We start from the raw sequence: 21,856 nt of genomic DNA, 5'->3' as shown, positions 1-21,856 counted from the left end.
CGGACTGGAACAGGGAAATTTTCACGGAGAAAGGGGGTCCACAGAGCTTGAAGACTCAAATTATTACCAGGGGACAGGGAAATCTATTACTGAATACTTTCCTTACTTATGGTAGTGGGTAGAGCAAGTAAAGTAAAAAAGGGAATTTCGAACTGGAACAGGGAAATTTTCCCCGTGGAAGGGTATCCATAGAGCTTGGAGAATCAAATTGCGGGACAGGGAAATCTATTACTGAATACTCTCCTTACCAATGGTAGTGAGAAGGGCAAGCAAAGAAAAAAGGGAATTTCAAACTGGAACAGGGAAATTTTCCTGGAGAAAGGGGATCCACAGAGCTTGGAGACTCAAATTGCGGGACAGGGAAATCTCTTACTGAATATCTCCCTTACCAAAGGTAGTTGGTAGGACAATGAAAGTCAAAAGGGAATTTTCCAACTGAAACACGGGAATTTACCCCGTTAAAAGGGATCCACAGAGCTGGGGCCTCGAATTGCCGGGAGACAGTGGGAAATCTATCACTGAAAAAAGGGAATTCGAACTAAAACAGAGAATTATCCCCGTGAAAGGGGATCCACAGAACTGGGGACTCTATTTGCGGGAGACTGGGAAATCTACCACTGAAAAAAGGGAATCTCAAACTGGAACAGGGAAATTTACAGGAAGAAAGGGGAATCTGGATCGAGCTTTGGAGATCTGCTTCAGTGTGGCTTCAGCAGCCCAACTGTGAGGCACGATTGTGCGAGTGAGAGCACACGAGTGTGCGAGCGAGTGAGAAAATAGAACACGAGTGCGTGAAAGTGATAAAAGGACACAAGTGACAGAGAGAGAGTGAGTGATGACACGAGTGCACGAGTGAGAGAGACTGAGATATGACACTAGTGTGCTAGTGAGAGAGGAAACGAGGGTGAGTGAGCGGAGGAGAGAGAGAGAGGAGGATGTTTACCACGAGTCGCGAGAGAGAAAGCGCCGACTCAGCAAAAACCAAGCTTGCCATGATAGCATGTCTCTGTGGCCATTAACACTGGCTGTCGTCATTCTAGCCGGAAAAGTGAGTATAGCTTACCATTCAAAAAATACTCATTTTAAAAACGTTATAAAGTCAGCACCTGATTAACATAGCTGTTGCTATCCTTGTCTGTCTGCAGACAAAGCTGATAGCTCTATCCCTTTCTAGGTTAAGGGGAGTATAGTATTATCCATGCTATAAAGTCGGCATTTGATTGAGATTGGTGTTGCTATCCTTGTCTGTCTGCAGACAAAGCAGGTAGCTCTATCCCTTTCTAGGTTAAGGGCAGTATAGTATTATCTATGCTATAAAGTCAGCATCTGATTGAGATTGGTGTTGCTATCCTTGTCTGTCATGGGACAAAGCAGGTAGCTCTATCCCTTTCTAGGTTAAGGGGAGTATGGTATGATCCATGCTATAAAGTCAGCATCTGATTGAGATTGGTGTTGCTATCCTTGTCTGACATTGGACAATGCAGGTAGCTCTATCCTTTTCTAGGTTGAGGGAAGTATAGTGAGGTCCAAGTTATAATGGCAGTATTTGATCAACAATAGTGTTGCTATCCTTGTCTGTCTGAAGACAAAGCATATAGCTCTATCTTTTTCTATAGTCCACGTTATAATGGCAGTATTTGATCAACATTAGTATTGCTATCCTTGTCTATCATTCGACAAAGCAGATAGCTCTATCTTTTTCTATAGTGAAGTCCACGTTATAATGGCAGTATTTGATCAACATAGTATTGCTATCCTTGTCTATCATTCGACAAGGCAGATAGCTCTATCCTTTTCTAGGTTAAGGGGAGTATAGTATGGTATGATCCATGCTATAAAGTCAGCATCTGATTAACATTGGTGTTGCTATCCTTGTCTGTCTGCAGACAAAGCAGGTAGCTCTATCCTTTTCTAGGTTGAGGGAAGTATAGTGAGGTCCAAGTTATAATGGCAGTATTTGATCAACAATAGTGTTGCTATCCTTGTCTATCATTCGACAAGGCAGATAGCTCTATCCTTTTCTAGGTTGAGGGAAGTATAGTGAGGTCCACGTTATAATGGCAGTATTTGATCAACATAGTATTGCTATCCTTGTCTATCATTCGACAAGGCAGATAGCTCTGTCTTTTTCTAGGTTAATGTTAGTATAGTGAGATCCACGTTATAATGGCAGTATTTGATCAACAATAGTGTTGCTATCCTTGTCTGTCTGAAGCCAAAACAAATACCTCTTTCTTTTTCTATAGTCCAACATAGTATTGCTATTTTCACTTTTTGTGTAGTTGAGAAGTTGATATTGTGGTAATTATTCATATTGAATGAAAAAGACTAAGCAATTGTCAAAAAACCACTGATTTATTGATAATTAGAGAGACCGGTTTCGGTTATTACACCATTGTCAATCTCTGATAAACAGTTTATCTTTCTTAGTCTTTTTCATTCAATAGTATTGCTATCCTTGTCCGACTTTGGACAAAGCAGATAGCTCTATCCTTTCTAGGTTAAGAAGAATATAGAGAGATCCATGTTATAAAGTCAGCACTTTATCAACACTGGTGTTGCTATCCTTGTCTGTCATTCAACAAAGCAGATATCTCTATCATTTTCTATAGTGAGGTCCACGTTGTAATGACAGTATTTTGATCAACATAGTATCGCTATCCTTGTCTATCATTCGACAAAGCAGATAACGCTATCCTTTACCATCTCCGCACTGTTCCCATATCGTGTTTCAAAATTGTAGGAATATATTTCATGAGAAAAAACAAAAAAAGCTCACACGTCGTATTCTAACAATTTAGAAATATAATTAACAAAATATCCAATCCCCCATCATGATAATTCATTATCCAATTATATAAGAATATATACTCTTGAGAAACAAGATATAGTCGATAATTAAAATCAAGAATGAATAGTTGAAATTACATCAGGTATACGAGTATCAGCTATCCTCTTCAAAAGGCAGTGGCAAGGCAGAGAATCAGCAATGCTGTTCTGCTATCTTTCTCCACTGCCATTATAGCGTGGACCCCACTACAGAGGCAATGCCAATTAGTACAAGAGCCCTCACTGTACAATAAAGGTACTCAAGACGGTCTACATTATTATCTGAAGAAAATTGTTTTTCCTCTGAATTTTCTTCTATCTCTTTTTTCTTCTCATTTATTATCTCTCTCTCTCTTTCTATCTCTCTTTTGGTGGAGAGTTAGTGGGAAGAATACTTCGAATATTCTTTCCAAATAATGGACATTGATATGTCCAAAGCTCCGCTAATTTATGTGGATGTATAACAATATCATCTATTTTATCTATAGTTATTACAAAAATTGTTTTTTCTCATATTATATACAGCTCAATAATTATTTTCTTAATTTATATTTTGTAATTCATCCATAATTTAGCTGTATTGTAAGCTATTGTATATAAGTGTATAAGCCAGTATATATTGTAATCTACATAAATAAAGTACTCAATCATTCAATCTCTCTCTCTCTCTCTCTGATACCCTCTCTGAGAATGAACTTCTCAAGGTCCAAACTTCACCGTTTCATGTGAAAACATTACAGTAGAACCTTAACTTTCGCATATTTCATCATTATTCTTGCTCAATATTATTGTAGAACTCTTCAGTTTAATATGATTCACCATGTTATTCTACTGCTATTGGTATCTACTTTTAACGCTAGAACTTAAGTTGAATTTTGTTCTGTTAAATTCATGAATAAAGGAATCTGAATCTTGAATGAAAAAGACTAAGAAATTGTCAAAAAACCACAGATTTATTGATACTTATAAAGACCGGTTTCGGTTGTTACACCATTGTCAATCTCTGATAAACTTGGTCTTTCTAACTATCAATAAATCTGTGGTTTTTGACAATTTCTTAGTCTTTTTCATTCAATATGAATAATTACCACAATATCAACTTCTCAACTACACAAAAAGAATCTGAATCGCTCTCTCACACACTCTCTATCTCTCTGTGTGTGTCTCTATCTCTTTCTGTGTGTCTTTCTCTGTCTCTATCACTCACTCACCCTCTTTCTCTCTTATTCCCATCTGTCTGTCTTCTGGTTTCTTCTATTATTTTATTATCAGCCATTGACTTTTTGTACAGAGTTCACTACATTCTGTCAGCGTCGATTCAACGGAATGCATAGGTGATTATGCATTGGGAATACTGACAGATGAAATAATTAGAAGCTGTACGACGGGTTGCCTATACTACTCCTTTAGAATGAAGTTCACTGATATTTGACAGTATTGGTTAAATGAGATCTTCCCATTACTCTTCATTAGAAATGCTGACAAAAGAAATTTAAAAAATCAATGATGTACGAAGGGTTGCCTATTCAAATTTCTGAAGGAAACAAATTTGTTACTAAAAGCAGTACAGGGTAAAAGGAGGAAAGCAGATGGAAAATAGAATGAATATGATAACATACATTACCAAGAAGTGCCTCAATATTGCAAGATTCCAATTCGTCTAGTGTATGAACACAACCTATAGTGAGGTCCAAGTTATAATGGCAGTATTTGATCAACAATAGTGTTGCTATCCTTGTCTGTCTGGAGGCAAAGCATATAGCTCAATCTTGCTCTATATTCCACGTTATAATGGCAGTATTCGATCAACATAGTATTGCTATCCTTCTCTATCATTTGAACAAGAAGATAGCTCTATCCTTTCTAGGTTGAGGGAAGTATAGTTAGGTCCACGTTATAATGGCAGTATTTGATCAACATAGTATTGCTATCCTTGTCTGACATTGGACAATGCAGGTAGCTCTATCCCTTTCTAGGTTGAGGGAAGTATAGTGAGGTCCAAGTTATAATGGCAGTATTTGATCAACAATAGTGTTGCTATCCTTGTCTGTCTGGAGGCAAAGCATATAGCTCAATCTTGCTCTATATTCCACGTTATAATGGCAGTATTCGATCAACATAGTATTGCTATTTTCACTTTTTGTGTAGTTGAGAAGTTGATATTGTGGTAATTATTCATATTGAATGAAAAAGACTAAGCAATTGTCAAAAAACCACAGATTTATTGATACTTATAAAGACCGGTTTCGGTTGTTACACCATTGTCAATCTCTGATAAACAGTTTATCTTTCTTAGTCTTTTTCATTCAATAGTATTGCTATCCTTGTCTGTCATGGGACAAAGCAGGTAGCTCTATCCTTTCTAGGTTGAGGGAAGTATAGTGAGGTCCAAGTTATAATGGCAGTATTTGATCAACAATAGTGTTGCTATCCTTGTCTGTCTGCAGACAAAGCTGATAGCTCTATCCTTTCTAGGTTGAGGGAAGTATAGTGAGGTCCAAGTTATAATGGCAGTATTTGATCAACATAGTATTGCTATCCTTGTCTATCATTCGACAAAGCAGATACGCTATCCTTTACCATCTCCGCACTGTTCCCATATCGTGTTTCAAAATTGTAGGAATATATTTCATGAGAAAAAACAAAAAAAGCTCACACGTCGTATTCTAACAATTTAGAAATATAATTAACAAAATATCCAATCCCCCATCATGATAATTCATTATCCAATTATATAAGAATATATACTCTTGAGAAACAAGATATAGTCGATAATTAAAATCAAGAATGAATAGTTGAAATTACATCAGGTATACGAGTATCAGCTATCCTCTTCAAAAGGCAGTGGCAAGGCAGAGAATCAGCAATGCTGTTCTGCTATCTTTCTCCACTGCCATTATAGCGTGGACCCCACTACAGAGGCAATGCCAATTAGTACAAGAGCCCTCACTGTACAATAAAGGTACTCAAGACGGTCTACATTATTATCTGAAGAAAATTGTTTTTCCTCTGAATTTCTTCTATCTCTTTTTCTTCTCATTTATTATCTCTCTCTCTCTTTCTATCTCTCTTTGGTGGAGAGTTAGTGGGAAGAATACTTCGAATATTCTTTCCAAATAATGGACATTGATATGTCCAAAGCTCCGCTAATTTATGTGGATGTATAACAATATCATCTATTTTATCTATAGTTATTACAAAAATTGTTTTTTCTCATATTATATACAGCTCAATAATTATTTTCTTAATTTATATTTTGTAAATTCATCCATAATTTAGCTGTATTGTAAGCTATTGTATATAAGTGTATAAGCCAGTATATATTGTAATCTACATAAATAAAGTACTCAATCATTCAATCTCTCTCTCTCTCTCTCTGATACCCTCTCTGAGAATGAACTTCTCAAGGTCCAAACTTCACCGTTTCATGTGAAAACATTACAGTAGATCCTTTCTAGGTTAAGGGGAGTATAGTATTATCTATGTTATAAAGTCAGCATCTGATTGAGATTGGTGTTGCTATCCTTGTCTGTCAGCAGACAAAGCTGATAGCTCTATCCCTTTCTAGGTTAAGGGGAGTATGGTATGATCCATGCTATAAAGTCAGCATCTGATTGAGATTGGTGTTGCTATCCTTGTCTGACATTGGACAACGCAGGTAGCTCTATCCTTTTCTAGGTTGAGGGAAGTATAGTGAGGTCCAAGTTATAATGGCAGTATTTGATCAACAATAGTGTTGCTATCCTTGTCTGTCTGGAGGCAAAGCATATAGCTCAATCTTGCTCTATATTCCACGTTATAATGGCAGTATTCGATCAACATAGTATTGCTATCCTTCTCTATCATTTGAACAAGAAGATAGCTCTATCCTTTTCTAGGTTGAGGGAAGTATAGTTAGGTCCACGTTATAATGGCAGTATTTGATCAACATAGTATTGCTATCCTTGTCTATCATTCGACAAGGCAGATAGCTCTATCTTTTTCTAGGTTAATGTTAGTATAGTGAGATCCACGTTATAATGGCAGTATTTGATCAACAATAGTGTTGCTATCCTTGTCTGTCTGAAGCCAAAACAAATACCTCTTTCTTTTTCTATAGTCCAACATAGTATTGCTATTTTCACTTTTTGTGTAGTTGAGAAGTTGATATTGTGGTAATTATTCATATTGAATGAAAAAGACTAAGCAATTGTCAAAAAACCACTGATTTATTGATAATTAGAGAGACCGGTTTCGGTTATTACACCATTGTCAATCTCTGATAAACAGTTTATCTTTCTTAGTCTTTTTCATTCAATAGTATTGCTATCCTTGTCCGACTTTGGACAAAGCAGATAGCTCTATCCTTTTCTAGGTTAAGAAGAATATAGAGAGATCCATGTTATAAAGTCAGCACTTTATCAACACTGGTGTTGCTATCCTTGTCTGTCATTCAACAAAGCAGATATCTCTATCATTTTCTATAGTGAGGTCCACGTTGTAATGACAGTATTTTGATCAACATAGTATCGCTATCCTTGTCTATCATTCGACAAAGCAGATAACGCTATCCTTTACCATCTCCGCACTGTTCCCATATCGTGTTTCAAAATTGTAGGAATATATTTCATGAGAAAAAACAAAAAAAGCTCACACGTCGTATTCTAACAATTTAGAAATATAATTAACAAAATATCCAATCCCCCATCATGATAATTCATTATCCAATTATATAAGAATATATACTCTTGAGAAACAAGATATAGTCGATAATTAAAATCAAGAATGAATAGTTGAAATTACATCAGGTATACGAGTATCAGCTATCCTCTTCAAAAGGCAGTGGCAAGGCAGAGAATCAGCAATGCTGTTCTGCTATCTTTCTCCACTGCCATTATAACGTGGACCCCACTACAGAGGCAATGCCAATTAGTACAAGAGCCCTCACTGTACAATAAAGGTACTCAAGTCGGTCTACATTATTATCTGAAGAAAATTGTTTTTCCTCTGAATTTTCTTCTATCTCTTTTTTCTTCTCATTTATTATCTCTCTCTCTCTTTCTATCTCTCTTTTGGTGGAGAGTTAGTGGGAAGAATACTTCGAATATTCTTTCCAAATAATGGACATTGATATGTCCAAAGCTCCGCTAATTTATGTGGATGTATAACAATATCATCTATTTTATCTATAGTTATTACAAAAATTGTTTTTTCTCATATTATATACAGCTCAATAATTATTTTCTTAATTTATATTTTGTAAATTCATCCATAATTTAGCTGTATTGTAAGCTATTGTATATAAGTGTATAAGCCAGTATATATTGTAATCTACATGAATAAAGTACTCAATCAATCAATCTCTCTCTCTCTCTCTCTGATACCCTCTCTGAGAATGAACTTCTCAAGGTCCAAACTTCACCGTTTCATGTGAAAACATTACAGTAGAACCTTAACTTTCGCATATTTCATCATTATTCTTGCTCAATATTATTGTAGAACTCTTCAGTTTAATATGATTCACCATGTTATTCTACTGCTATTGGTATCTACTTTTAACGCTAGAACTTAAGTTGAATTTTGTTCTGTTAAATTCATGAATAAAGGAATCTGAATCTTGAATGAAAAAGACTAAGAAATTGTCAAAAAACCACAGATTTATTGATACTTATAAAGACCGGTTTCGGTTGTTACACCATTGTCAATCTCTGATAAACTTGGTCTTTCTAACTATCAATAAATCTGTGGTTTTTGACAATTTCTTAGTCTTTTTCATTCAATATGAATAATTACCACAATATCAACTTCTCAACTACACAAAAAGAATCTGAATCGCTCTCTCACACACTCTCTATCTCTCTGTGTGTGTCTCTATCTCTTTCTGTGTGTCTTTCTCTGTCTCTATCACTCACTCACCCTCTTTCTCTCTTATTCCCATCTGTCTGTCTTCTGGTTTCTTCTATTATTTTATTATCAGCCATTGACTTTTTGTACAGAGTTCACTACAATCTGTCAGCGTCGATTCAACGGAATGCATAGGTGATTATGCATTGGGAATACTGACAGATGAAATAATTAGAAGCTGTACGACGGGTTGCCTATACTACTCTTTAGAATGAAGTTCACTGATATTTGACAGTATTGGTTAAATGAGATCTTCCCATTACTCTTCATTAGAAATGCTGACAAAAGAAATTTAAAAAATCAATGATGTACGAAGGGTTGCCTATTCAAATTTCTGAAGGAAACAAATTTGTTACTAAAAGCAGTACAGGGTAAAAGGAGGAAAGCAGATGGAAAATAGAATGAATATGATAACATACATTACCAAGAAGTGCCTCAATATTGCAAGATTCCAATTCGTCTAGTGTATGAACACAACCTATGGTGAGGTCCACGTTATAATGGCAGTGGATAAAGATAGGAGAACAAGTTGCCGAGCCTCCGTCTTGTCAATGCCTTCTATAGACAGTAGCTGATACAGGTTTATTGATGAAATCACTCCACTTATAAGGGCTACTTTATTCAAATGAAAACGATATGAAAACTTTTAGTACCATTTTATTAAAAACTATTTTAGTTGAAATATTTTAAAGTTTCAAATAAAAGGACACTAGATGTATTTATATTGTTTTAATAGGTTTATTGATGTAATATTGGCAGTGGAGAGAGATAGCAGAACAACGTTGCCGATCCTCTGTCTTGTCAATGCCTTCTATAGACGGTAGCTAATACAGGTTTATTGATGTAATATTAACTGTTCATTCTAGTTCAAAATAATCAATAATTATACTTTATTGAGCAAGAAATTATAGTTTTCAATAATTTCATAATAACACTCTCACAATTAAGATGAAATATTTTGTTAATAATTAGTTATTAATTCTACATTGTTGAAAGCCGATCTGGCAACAGAGCAAAGCAAGAAAGAGATAGCGCTCTCCGCTTTCTTGAATGTTAGACTGGGACAGCAACACCACTGCTAATCGAACACTGCAGTTATAACGTGGACCTAACGGTAGAAGGTTTTTAAAGGAAGTTCTAAAGGAAAGAATAGGGAGGTTAAGTTCTGGCTTTTAAATGGGCAAAACGTTAATATTATTTGAAATAATAACAGCTTTGCTAATTATAGTGAAGTTGTATTTCTTTTATGGCTCAAAATTTTTCAAAATCACTCGAAAATTTCCAATTTGTAGAGATTTAAGTGAAATATTTTTGTTTTTAAATATCAAAGTTTGAAAATTTCAGCTTAGTCATTAGTTTTGAAGTGAAAATCGAACTTTTTGAAGTGAAAGTGGAATCCTAGCCTCCTTCTTTTTCGAAACTTTCATTTGTAAAAAATTTGGGAGAAGAGAGTTTTGGGCTATGCCTGTTGTCTTCTCCCAATCATATTATATAATATTATGATTATGATTTGTGATTATTTATTTATTTATTAGAACAGTCACAAACACGATATTTGGAAAGAGAAACAGGCAATTGCCCAAAACTTCTTCAATTCCTTGATTTTGGCACATAAATAGTCCAAAGTGCGGTTAAGTTTAAAATTTCTGTTTTCACCAAAGATTAACACTCAGAGAATACGTATTCGAGATATGACTGATGAATTTTGAATTTCGAAGGGTTGATAAGAGCCGGAAATAACACTAAACAATCCGAAAGTTTCAATAATATTGAAATAAACTTAAAATTTTTTGAGCAGAAAAATTAAAACTGTGCCAAAACCTATCAATGAAATAAATAAATGAAGGAGAAGGAGAAGTAAAAGAAGAGGGAAGAGATGAGGAAGATGAGGAAGAAGAAGAAGAAGAGGAACAAGAAAAAGAAAAAGAAGAAGAGGAAGAAGAGAAAATCTGTGAGACTGAGAGTGGTGTGACTGTCTCAGAATGGAAGGGGAATGATAATATTTCTGGAGCCTCATGTTGAATTTATTCGGGCCGTGTCGTAGCAGAAGAAGAAGAAGAAGAGGATGCGGAAGAGGAGAAGAAGGAGGAGGTGGAGGAGTAGGAGTAGGAGAATGCAGAGGGGGAGGAGGAGAAGGAGGAGTGGGATGGGGAGAAGGAGGAGAGGGAGGAGTGAGGAGGAGAAGGAGGAGTGGGAGGAGCAGATGGAGGAAAGTGGAAAGGGTGTTTGGCACAGTTTTCCGGCTTTCCACTGCGACGGACGTTGAATTTTCTTTGTTGTTATTTCTGATGCTGTGTGGACTACTGCATAGGGTAGCTACAGTGAGGTCCACGTTATAATGGCAGTATTCGACTAACATTGCTGTTGCTATCCTTGTCTATCATTCAACAAAGCGGATAGCGCTATTTCTTTCTCGCTTTGCTCTGTTCCCAGATCGTCTTCTAACAATGTAGAATTCATAATCAATTAACAAAATATTTCATCTTTTTTATGGAAATTCATTATGAAATTATTGAAAAATATAATTTCTTACTTAATAAATTATGATTGATTATTTTAAACACGAATGAACAGTTGATATTACATCAATAAACCTGTATCAGCTACCGTCTATAGAAGGCATTGACAAGACAAGGGATCGGCAACGTTGTTCTGCTATTTTTCTATCATTATAACGTGAACCTTACTATATCCTTGTCTATCATTCGACCTCCGCCATTATAACGTGGACCTCACTTTCCAAACAATATTTATTATCGAGATATACTGTATAATAATCATTTCAAATATCCGAAGTAAGCTATATAAATAGAACTAAATAGAACTTCTGCTACTGCAAATATTGACTGAATAACTTGATAGCAGAGGAAAATTGGGAGAAGGAACTGTCCAAAAATTGCGCCCAGACCGGGAATCGAACCCGGGAATCGTCCATCTGATTATCGAGTACTGATACAATCTATTTGATCCTGTATCACATATGATACACATGTATTTGATACTGTATCAACTCTGAGTTACTACCGTTGCTTGGACATTATTATTTGTCTGCCCTCTGTGGATCAATAGCGCTCGAAAACAGGGCTGCCAGCGCAGGGATATTATTTTTCCCCTTTTTCCCTACCAACGTACTGCAATGGAAATTGGAGATTTGTCATTTTTCGCTTCTATTATGAACTGCATTATGTTTATTTTCCTACAACTGTATTTTGATTCCAAAATGAAATTATTCACTTATAATAAATTTCCTTTGAATTTCCAATTTTCTTTGTCCTTTGATTATCTCCATAATTGTTATTGAAGAAATATTCATGAAAAATACATTAAATCTCAAAATATATTTGTCAGAGAATAGAATTCCAATATTATTTATTTTTGATATCCTATAAATAGTATCCAACAGTATACTATTTCAAAATACTTCCTATCAATTTTTGGAATTTATTAGCATTTTTATCAATTTCTCTGTAAGTAGCCTATAGTTTAATAATTTATTTGGTTGAATTAAAAAAATTTCATTTAATAATTTTTGTAAATTTTATTTTACAGGCAACGTCCAAATACTGTGATGGTGACTATTTGTGAGTATGACGTCATAGTAATAAAATTTTCTAGTTTCTGGAATAATTTTAAAAATTGTGAATAATGAATAATGATGTAAAATATCTCCTAAAAAAATTTAAATTTTTTTAAAGATTTCTCAACAGTTATCAATGGATTCTGAAGGAGTGGTCCGTGGTCTAGTGGATAGAGTGCTTGCATAGTAGCATAGAGATCCCGGGTTCAAACCCTCTCATCACTAAAAGTTTTTTAACCAGATCACTCCCGTGTTATCGGATGGGCCTGTTAAACTGTCGGTCCCGGCTGAAGTATGACAGTTGTAAGGCTAATTGACGGCTTAAATTATATATTCAGGCAGTGGGACCTTCCCGCTAGGGATCCCCACCAACAAAAGCCATACGAATTTACTTTACTAATGGATTCTGAAAAGATATTCAATGTTTTTAGTATATTTTATCAACAGAATTTGTTCATTTTTGTATGTTTGATCAATTTTCATAGTCTTTGTTTAGTTTGCAACAGATATATATTGATTTCAAACATACCCCCCTACATTCATATGGGTTCTAAACCATTATTTCATGTTTTGATAGTGTTTAGAATATCTTTAGTATATAATAACCAACATAATTTGTTAATTTTTGTGTGTTTAATATATTTTAATAGTCTTTGTTGAGTTTGCAACTATCATATATTGGTTTCAAACATATCATGATACATTTAAATGAGTTCTTAACAGTTATTCCATGTTTTGGTAGAGTTTGGAATATCTTTAATAAATTTTAACAACAGAATTTGTCCATTTCCACGTATTTAATTCATCTTCACAGTTTCTGTGGACTTTTTAACAGTAATATAAAGGTTTCAAAAATAACCTCATACATTTCCATGGGTTCTAAACAGATATTTCATGTTTTTGTAGAGTTTGGAATATCGCTAGTATATTTTATCAATAATATTTGTTCATTTTTGTGTGTTTCATTCATTTTCATAGTCTTTGTTAAGTTTGCAAGAGTCATATATGGGTTTCAAACATACCCTCATATATTTGTATGAGTTCTAAACTGTTATTTCATGTTTTGATAGTGTTTAGAATATCTTTAATATATATATATATATATATATATATATATATATATATATATATATATATATATATTATATATATATATAATCAACATCATTTGTTTATTTTTATGTGTTTAATCAATTTTTATTATCTTTGTTGAGTTTGCAACAGTCATAAATAGGTTTCAAGCATACTTCCATATATTTGAATAGGTTCTAAACAGTTATTTCATGTTATAATAGACTTTGAAATATTTATAGTATGTTTTATTGTGTGTTATTTGTGTTTAATGTTGTGTTTCAGTTGCACTCCCCCGAAAGAATGTTGCACATTGGGCTGTTGCTACCTCTACTCACAACCCACTCCCAGCCTATTCAACCTTGTCTTCTGGAATCACTGGTATCTATGGTGAGGATCTCTAATATTTATTTATTTTACATCTAAAAATACAATATATTCCATATATTTTGGAAATAAACAAAAAAGATTATCATAGACAATTGCAGTACTGACAGAAAGCTACTGACGGCCAGTGCTTTACATTACAGCACTCTCCATTTATAGTGAGGTCCACATTATAATGTGAGCACCTGATTAACATTAGTGTTGCTATCCTTGTCTATAATTCGACACAGCAGATAGCAAATATATCGAATCAAGTTGAGATGACACTGTATCATATTGATTTTGTCCAATGACAGGACAAAGCATGATAGCTCTATTCTTTTCAAGTTGCCAAATTGATTTTTGGCTTTGGAAAATCATAATGAACTACCATACCAAAATAGTTTATCCCAATATAATAAGAATATATATGTTATTACTGAATGAAATATATATTTGAGATATAATTGATCATATTAACAAGAATCCATAATTAATATTAGACTGGATATACGGGGATGACTTGAATCACAGTCACCTACTTCAGAAGGTGGTGCTAACAGAGAATCAGCAACTCCACCATCTATCATTTTCACTCACTTTATAACATCAATTCCACTACAGAGAAACTTGTCACAAATAGACTTCTACAAGGTGTGTCAAACAAGTACTGAGACTACTACTAGGTGTGTCCAATAAATAACGAGACTTCTACGAGATGTGTCCAAGAAGTACCGAGACTTATACAGAATGTATCCAACAAGTACTGACAAAAATAGTTTCTCTTTTTCAAGAAAATCTAATAAAACATTGAGCTTCTGTCCATCCAGTACAAAATTTCCCTGTTAATTCCACTGAGGGAGGAAAACACTTTTGTTGCTAGATGCAAATTGAATTGAATTCATCACCAGAATTTTTACATGTAGACTTCTACAAGGAGTCTCCAACAAGTATTGGAGCTCCCACAGGGTGTGTCCAACAAGTACTCACAAAAAAGTTTCTCTTTTTCAAGAAAGTCTAGAAAAACATTGAGCTTCTGTCCATCCAGTACAAAATTTCCCTGTTAATTCCACTGAGGGAGGAAAACAATTTTGTTGCTAGATGCAAATGGAATTGAATTCATTGAAAGAACTTTTACAAGTGGACTAGTGAATTCTTACAAGTATCAAAACTTCTAGGAGGTGTGACCAACAAGTAACGAGACACTTCTACAAGGTATGTACAACAAGAAGCAAGAATTCAAGAAAGCCTGTTTCCGTTCACAGGTCTGCATACAGGCCTAATAGATGTATCATTTTTCTCTCATGTAATGTATTCTTCCATGTATTTTGAATATTCTGTGATTTCAGGTGCGTCATTGTGGTGGGCGTGTGCGTGTGCTGTGGCGTGTGTGCATGCGGTGTGTGGCGACGTAAGGGGCATGCCTCAGGGGGGCATGCCTCGGCAGGGCACACCTCACGAGGGCACGCCTCCTCCTCAAGGTCGGGCGGCAGAGGAGGAGGAATGGACGCTGCCTCCTCACCTGACAGCCAATCAGCTGGCAGCTGCTTTCAGCCACCTCCTCACTACAGTCGCTGCTCCTCCTTCCATCAACCGCCACCTTACAACGAGGTGAGTCACTGCATCATTGTTTCATTTCATCTAGTATTCAGTTCCCAGAAAGTCCAGTGTCATAGTAGCCTTCATAGTTATAGTTTCAGAATATTCCACAACTAATCGACCCTCCTCAACACAGTCACTGCTTCTCCTTCCATCAACCGCCACCTTACAACGAGGTGAGTCACTGCATCATTGTTTCATTTCATCTAGTATTCAGTTCCCAGAAAGTCCAGTGTCATAGTAGCCTTCATAGTTATAGTTTCAGAATATTCCACAACTAATCGACCCTCCTCAACACAGTCACTGCTTCTCTTCCATCAACCGCCACCTTACAACGAGGTGAGTCACTGCATCATTGTTTCATTTCATCTAGTATTCAGTTCCCAGAAAGTCCAGTGTCATAGTAGCCTTCATAGTTATAGTTTCAAAATATTTCACAACTAAATGACCCTCCTCAACACAGTCACTGCTTCTCCTTCCATGATCCGCCACCTTACAACGAAGTCAGTCACTACTTCATTGTTTCATTCCATCTAGTATACAGTTGCAGAAAGTACAGTGTCATAGAACATTTCGATAGTTTCACAATATTCCACAACTAAATGATACAAGACTGATGAATTATTCAAGATGGCTAGCCTTACAAGGAGTCAGTGGTCTCCTCCCCACTATATCAACATCTCACTTCATCTAGTTTTTAGTTCACAGAGAGTCCAGTATCAGCAGTAAAATCTGTATTCGAAAAATCTATATTCAATCTTATATTATCAAATAATTCCAGCATATAGCTATTTAAGAGTAAAAACTCAACTCTGACCTTTCCTCTCCTACAACAAGATCAGTGCCCTCCTCACTCCATCAACGTCTCGCTCCATCTAGTATTCAGTTCCCAGAAAACCCAGGGTCATAGTAAATTAAAAATTCATTTATTCCATTTTCTAATAACTTATTTCATAATAGCTACTTGATATTTATTCATTTATACAATAAGTACATTATCAAAATGATAGGGAGAGGAAAAATAAGGTGACCTTGTTCTATTCCTCACCCTAATCTAGATAATACCATAGAGAAACAATAGCGTAAGTAGATATGCCATGGTATAGGGCGTTTATGTCTCAACTTTTACTGTTATCTCAAGCCGATTACTGTCGATTTGTACTGTTTTGACCGGGTGAGAGTGTATGAACGGCACAACAAGGGAGACTACCAGCGTCATAAAGCTTGACAGGAAATAACTACGTGGACTATCAGCTTGAGATAACAGTAAAAGTTGCGACATAAACGCCCTTTACCTTGGGACATCTACTTACGCTATTGTTTCTCTATGGTATCACTCACTAACACTATGCTACATGTACACAAGATTTGTAGGCTTATTATTTTATTATTTTAGATAATTGTGTTCTGTTTATCAATAAATAAAAATAACGAGCGAAGCTCGGTGCCCCGATATTAGTAATGTATAGGCATAGAAAAAGATAGAGATGTGATAATACAACAAAGATATAGAGATAGATAGAGAGCATTGGGATATCTTCTCTCCAATATAATACAGTTTAGGTACAGAAATAGAAAATATAGAGATGCAATGACTGACCATAGTGTACTCTTCACTGAGCTCCTCAGGGTCCGTCATCAGATCAGGATATCCTGATAGTCCTTGGACTATCAGCTTGAGATAACAGTAAAAGTTGCGACATAAACGCCCTTTACCTTGGGATATCTACTTACGCTATTGTTTCTCTATGATAACACCTAGTCCAAAATAGGTTGAGTCTTGTAGTTTTTCAATTCACATGGAGAGTACTATGGAATAATTATTCAACCTGTTTATATCTATTCATTAATATTATTGTTTGTATGTTTTAGGTGACATCCAAACCCGACCTGTACCCGCTAGTCATTAGTTACTCGGATAGTGGCAAGACAAACGTTGGAGGCAGCTATCTTATGGTGCACTACTTCAGAAACTATATTATGCGACCAGTCGGTGAGTTAACCATGATCAATATTCAAACGTGATCAATATTCAACCATGATCAATATTTAACTGTCTATTAGAGCAGTAATATCCACATTATAAAGTCAGTCAAACCTGATTAACATAGGTGTTGCCATAATTGTCTGTCATTCAATATTTCGGTCTCAAAATTTTATAGTTTTTTCAAAGTTTGGAATTTTCTAATCAATTGTAATTGATTTAATTCAATTTTGAAATATTTTAAATTTATAAATAATTTTTTTTTCAGTTACGTTGAAAAGTGGCCATTGCTGCACTGATTACAGAACACAAAGAATCACTTTTCCGCTCTAGTGCGGGAAAATTTTTCTGCACTTCAGATTTGCAACATGGCAACGCAAAATACTTAGTAGGTTATATGGAGCAACAGTGCAGCAAAATCAAAATGAAGTTGGTAACAGTGACTGGGCTGCTATAGTGAGCAGAGGTGCAACGAAGCACAACGAGCACGTTATTAATTAGATATTATAACCAAGGACAACATTTTTATTCAATTTGACAATAAATTAAGGTTTTTATCAATAATAAAATTACACAGAAAAACATTTGATGCATTCCAGGCAATTTTACCCATAATTACCCACTTTTCATATACAATGGTAACTGTAGGAAAAACTTAATGTGAAATACGTGCGCAAAGCTCCTCTGCTGCACTCAACAAACCATTCCGTTTCTTTCGGTGCAGCAAACTGTCACTTTGCGCACTAGTTGCACAAATAACTATTTGTGTATTTTGAATTGTAAATTGAATGTGTAATAGGAGAATGAGTGACACATAACCTAGCTACATTTGGACTGTTGTATGAATTAGAATTTGAACCGTTTTGGGCTTATAAGCCTGTGGTACTTTTCTGTAAGTTGTGTAATTCTGAATGATTGAATAAAATAAAAAATAAAAAATATGCCTCTATATCTACAACAACATAATACTGTATCAACTCCAGAACAACACAAGAATTACAGATGGAAATTACTAAGATATTGCATTTATTCAAATGCTAATGAATTAATATTAATAATAATTATTTACACAGGAATTTATAGTTTTATTGTCAGTCTTATACTAAGCATAACATAATCTCACAAAAATTTTCATTCATACACGAATATATTACATTTTTGTACGGTAATTTGTTAATTTGTTCTATGTGTAATATTATTCGCTATTTGAACAAGCGTAGCAAGTTCCTACTTTTGAATAGCAGCTCGAGAGTCGTTGTCCGTTCGTGGATTTCTTTGTACGTTCGACAATAACTCTAGAAAGCTTCTTCCATCAATAAACTTCAAATTTTCAACACACATATGTTCTTTGAACTAGTATACAAATCGAGTTTGCTGGCCAACGAAATTGACGCACTCCTTCGTCCTTTTTTGTGTATATAACAGATGAAATTGAAAGTGTAAGAAATAGATTAAGGCCCGGTTGCACAGAAGCCGGATAAATTTTGATCGTGATTAATTCCACGAGAACTGATCAGAAAAGGCTTCTCTGATTGGTTCTCGTGGAATTGATCATGATTAGAATTTGACCGGCTTTTGTGTAAGCGCCATCAAGAAATGAACAAAGAAAAAGCTAGTAATTATTTCAAATAACATATCAGCTGTCAACTAGATCAGCAATAATTAATCGCAAGCAATTCTTGATAACTCAGTACAACTACTGATAAAAAATCAGGGGCATTTTGAGTGAGCTATGAGCGAGGTTGATCCAATAGTACTTCATTTTCGTATTAAATAAATGTCTTAATTTGTTTTTGATTTGCAATATAATTACTTTTGGTTACAGGTTCACTGTCAGCCGCTAGCACAGCTGATTCTCTAAGCTCAAGCCTTTTCTGCAACGCTGTCAATGAGGTAAACTATTATTATTTTTTATTATTTATTAATTTATTAAAAACACACGAAACAAAACTATCTCCACATCTTTAATATTTCACATAAATACCTCTTCTATCATTTTCCCAATTTCGTTTGAGCTTTTCCCTCTCATTTAAAGCCGTGTCCACACTGAACAAATGTTCGACAAACATGTTTGTTGAGGAGCTCAGGACAAACATTTTAGAAAGTTTGGACAATCATTGTTTGTCAAACAAAAAATTACTGTTTTCCCAAACATTTTTAGAGTTGACAGCTGTAAAACATGAAACCTGTTCTTCCCTTACAACTATATTTTGTGTGGTGACGCCTCCACACTGGCCAGGGGCAAACATAATAAAATTTGCCCAAACTTTTTCAACAAACAAACAAACAATGTTTGTGGAACATTTGTTCAGTGTGGACATGGCTTAAGAACTTTTTCTAAATCTGCCATAGTTTTCAAGATATCTTCTCATGAAGGTGTGACATTTAAAGTTCCTCCAATTGAAATGTTTCCTCTTATATAACTTTATAAAAGTCCATGGAGAATCCTTGTTCATCAAAACCTTATAGAGCTTCGAATTCTCTCCAATTTGATGTATATTTTCACAAGTTCACGCATTCCCCCACGACTGTTGCACCAGCTTAAGGCTCAACTGACACTTAGGCGACTCAGGTGGAGAAGAGACTGGACTCTAGTGGAGAGCATGTGTTTTGAAATGGTGACGTCGCGGAGACTAGAATCGACTGGTCTGAGTGTCACCATTTGGAAACACATGCTCTCCACTAGAGTCCAGTCTCTTCTCCACCTGAGTCGCCTAAGTGTGAGTTGAGCCTTAGTGTTGAGTGTGAAATCTCCAGTTTTGTAACAGTAGACCAATTGACAGAGGAATTCGGAGGGAATGTTTTGAACAGAATTTTCGACTTTGCAGCTTTGTTGGACGATATTAGCATAGAGAAACAATAGCGTAAGTAGATATCCCATGGTGTATGTGTGTGTGTGTGTGTATGTGTGTGTGTGTATGTGTGTGTGTGTGTGTGTGTGTGTGTGTGTATGTGTGTGTGTGTATGTCTGTGAACACGATAACTCCATTCCTAATTAACCGATTGACTTGAAATTTTAAACTTAAGGTCCTTATACCATGAGGACCCGACAATAAGAAATTCAATAAAATTCAATTCAAGATGGCGGAAAAATGGCGGATAATTACTAAAAAACCATGTTTTTCACGTTTTTCTCGAAAACGGCTCTAACGATTTTCTTCAAATTTATAACATGGATAGCTATTTATAAGCCCTATCAACTGACATGAGTCTCATTTCTGAGAAAATTGCAGGAGCTCCGTAATATTCTTGAGAAAAATGACAGTTACTGAAAAACCATGTTTTTCACGTTTTTCTCAAAAACGGCTCTAACGATTTTTTCAAATCCATACCCTGTATAGTTATTTATTAGCTCTATCAACTGACATGAGTCTTTTTCCTGGGGTACTAATGGGGGTCCACCCAATCCTTGAGAAATGGACTTTGTAACCTCCTTCTCGTGCATGAGGTAGGTAGGAACACGGTTTTTACTTTTTCTTCTTCCATATACCGTGGGTAGGTAGAGCAGTTTATAAAAAGAACACAGTCATAGTCAAGATATTTCATCTGTAGAACAGCTGTTTTGACGAATTTCAAAAAAATCATCGAATTTCACAATTTACATAAAGGAAAAAGTACTCTGAAAACAATTGTATATACACTATACAGTAGTCTGATCGTAGTTGCAAATTTTGCCGTCAATCGTCATTATGTTATTCCCCTGAATTATCTCGTTTGATAATGAGGCTTAGGTTTATTCAGCGAACTGTATTGGAAATTTTAAGGTAGGGTTATAAAAAGGGCACTTTGTTCCGTGGATGTTTTTTTTACAAGAGAAATATTTGATCAAAATAAGGGGAAAGGTTTTTAAGCGAAAATGGATGTGAAATTTTAAATAGTTCAATGAGCAAGGAAAGTTGTGTGAGTGTACCACACCAGATTTTTATCATATGTTAGGACAATCCAGTCGGGGGTCCAGACTAAACGTCTGGCTAAACGGATATAGCAAGCGAAGCGAGCCTGACGGCTAGAAATATAATATTCCCAGGATTGAAGTAGCAGTGCCCAATCAATTTTTCCGCGATAAATGCATTTAAATCTTCGACTTGGTGCCAACCTAACAAAGTCAACTCAACTTAATGCCAACCTGACAAAATTATTATTTAGTTGCCAGTTAACAACTGTTTCGAAGAGGTACTCTATCTAGATTATTGTTCTATAGTAACATATGATATGGAAATTTCAATTATAATTAAGAGATTGGAAGAAGAAGAATATACATGCTAAAAGACGAACTTTAAACCCTTATAAACAACCCTTAGAGTTAAAATATTGCCAAAAGATTTCTTAGTGCGCCTCTAAAGGGCCAACTGAACGTACATACCAAATTTGAACGTTTTTGGTCCGGTAGATTTTTAGTTATGCGAGTGAGTGAGTGAGTGAGTGAGTGAGTGAGTCAGTCAGTCAGTGAGTGAGTGCCATTTCGCTTTTATATATATAGAAGAAGAAGATGAAAATGAAAGTGTAAGAAATAGATTAAGGCCCGGTTGCACAGAAGCCGGTTAAAT

General features: G+C 35.3%; 1 protein-coding gene across 2 annotated transcripts in view; it reads left to right on the top strand.

Annotated features, from left to right (window-relative positions):
- Nucleotides 1-700: 700 nt before the first annotated feature.
- Nucleotides 701-21,856, top strand: part of LOC111048900 (forkhead box protein C1) — a 34,547-nt gene continuing 13,391 nt past the window's right edge. The window contains exons 1-6 of one of the 2 annotated variants that reach the window (XM_039441026.1): nucleotides 701-1,048; nucleotides 12,262-12,293; nucleotides 13,646-13,750; nucleotides 15,076-15,337; nucleotides 17,198-17,318; nucleotides 19,135-19,202. In XM_039441026.1, coding sequence (XP_039296960.1) covers nucleotides 1,001-1,048; nucleotides 12,262-12,293; nucleotides 13,646-13,750; nucleotides 15,076-15,337; nucleotides 17,198-17,318; nucleotides 19,135-19,202 — 636 coding nt within the window. In that variant the 5' untranslated portion in view covers nucleotides 701-1,000. The remainder of the gene's footprint in view (nucleotides 1,049-12,261; nucleotides 12,294-13,645; nucleotides 13,751-15,075; nucleotides 15,338-17,197; nucleotides 17,319-19,134; nucleotides 19,203-21,856) is intronic. The other variant, XM_039441027.1, reaches the window with a different exon arrangement.

This window comes from Nilaparvata lugens, chromosome 14, assembly GCF_014356525.2.
Source record: "Nilaparvata lugens isolate BPH chromosome 14, ASM1435652v1, whole genome shotgun sequence".
In the NCBI taxonomy this organism is placed as follows: Eukaryota; Metazoa; Arthropoda; class Insecta; order Hemiptera; family Delphacidae; genus Nilaparvata; species Nilaparvata lugens.
Note: the sequence above shows the minus strand (reverse complement) of the source record. Positions and strands in the feature narration are given on the sequence as shown.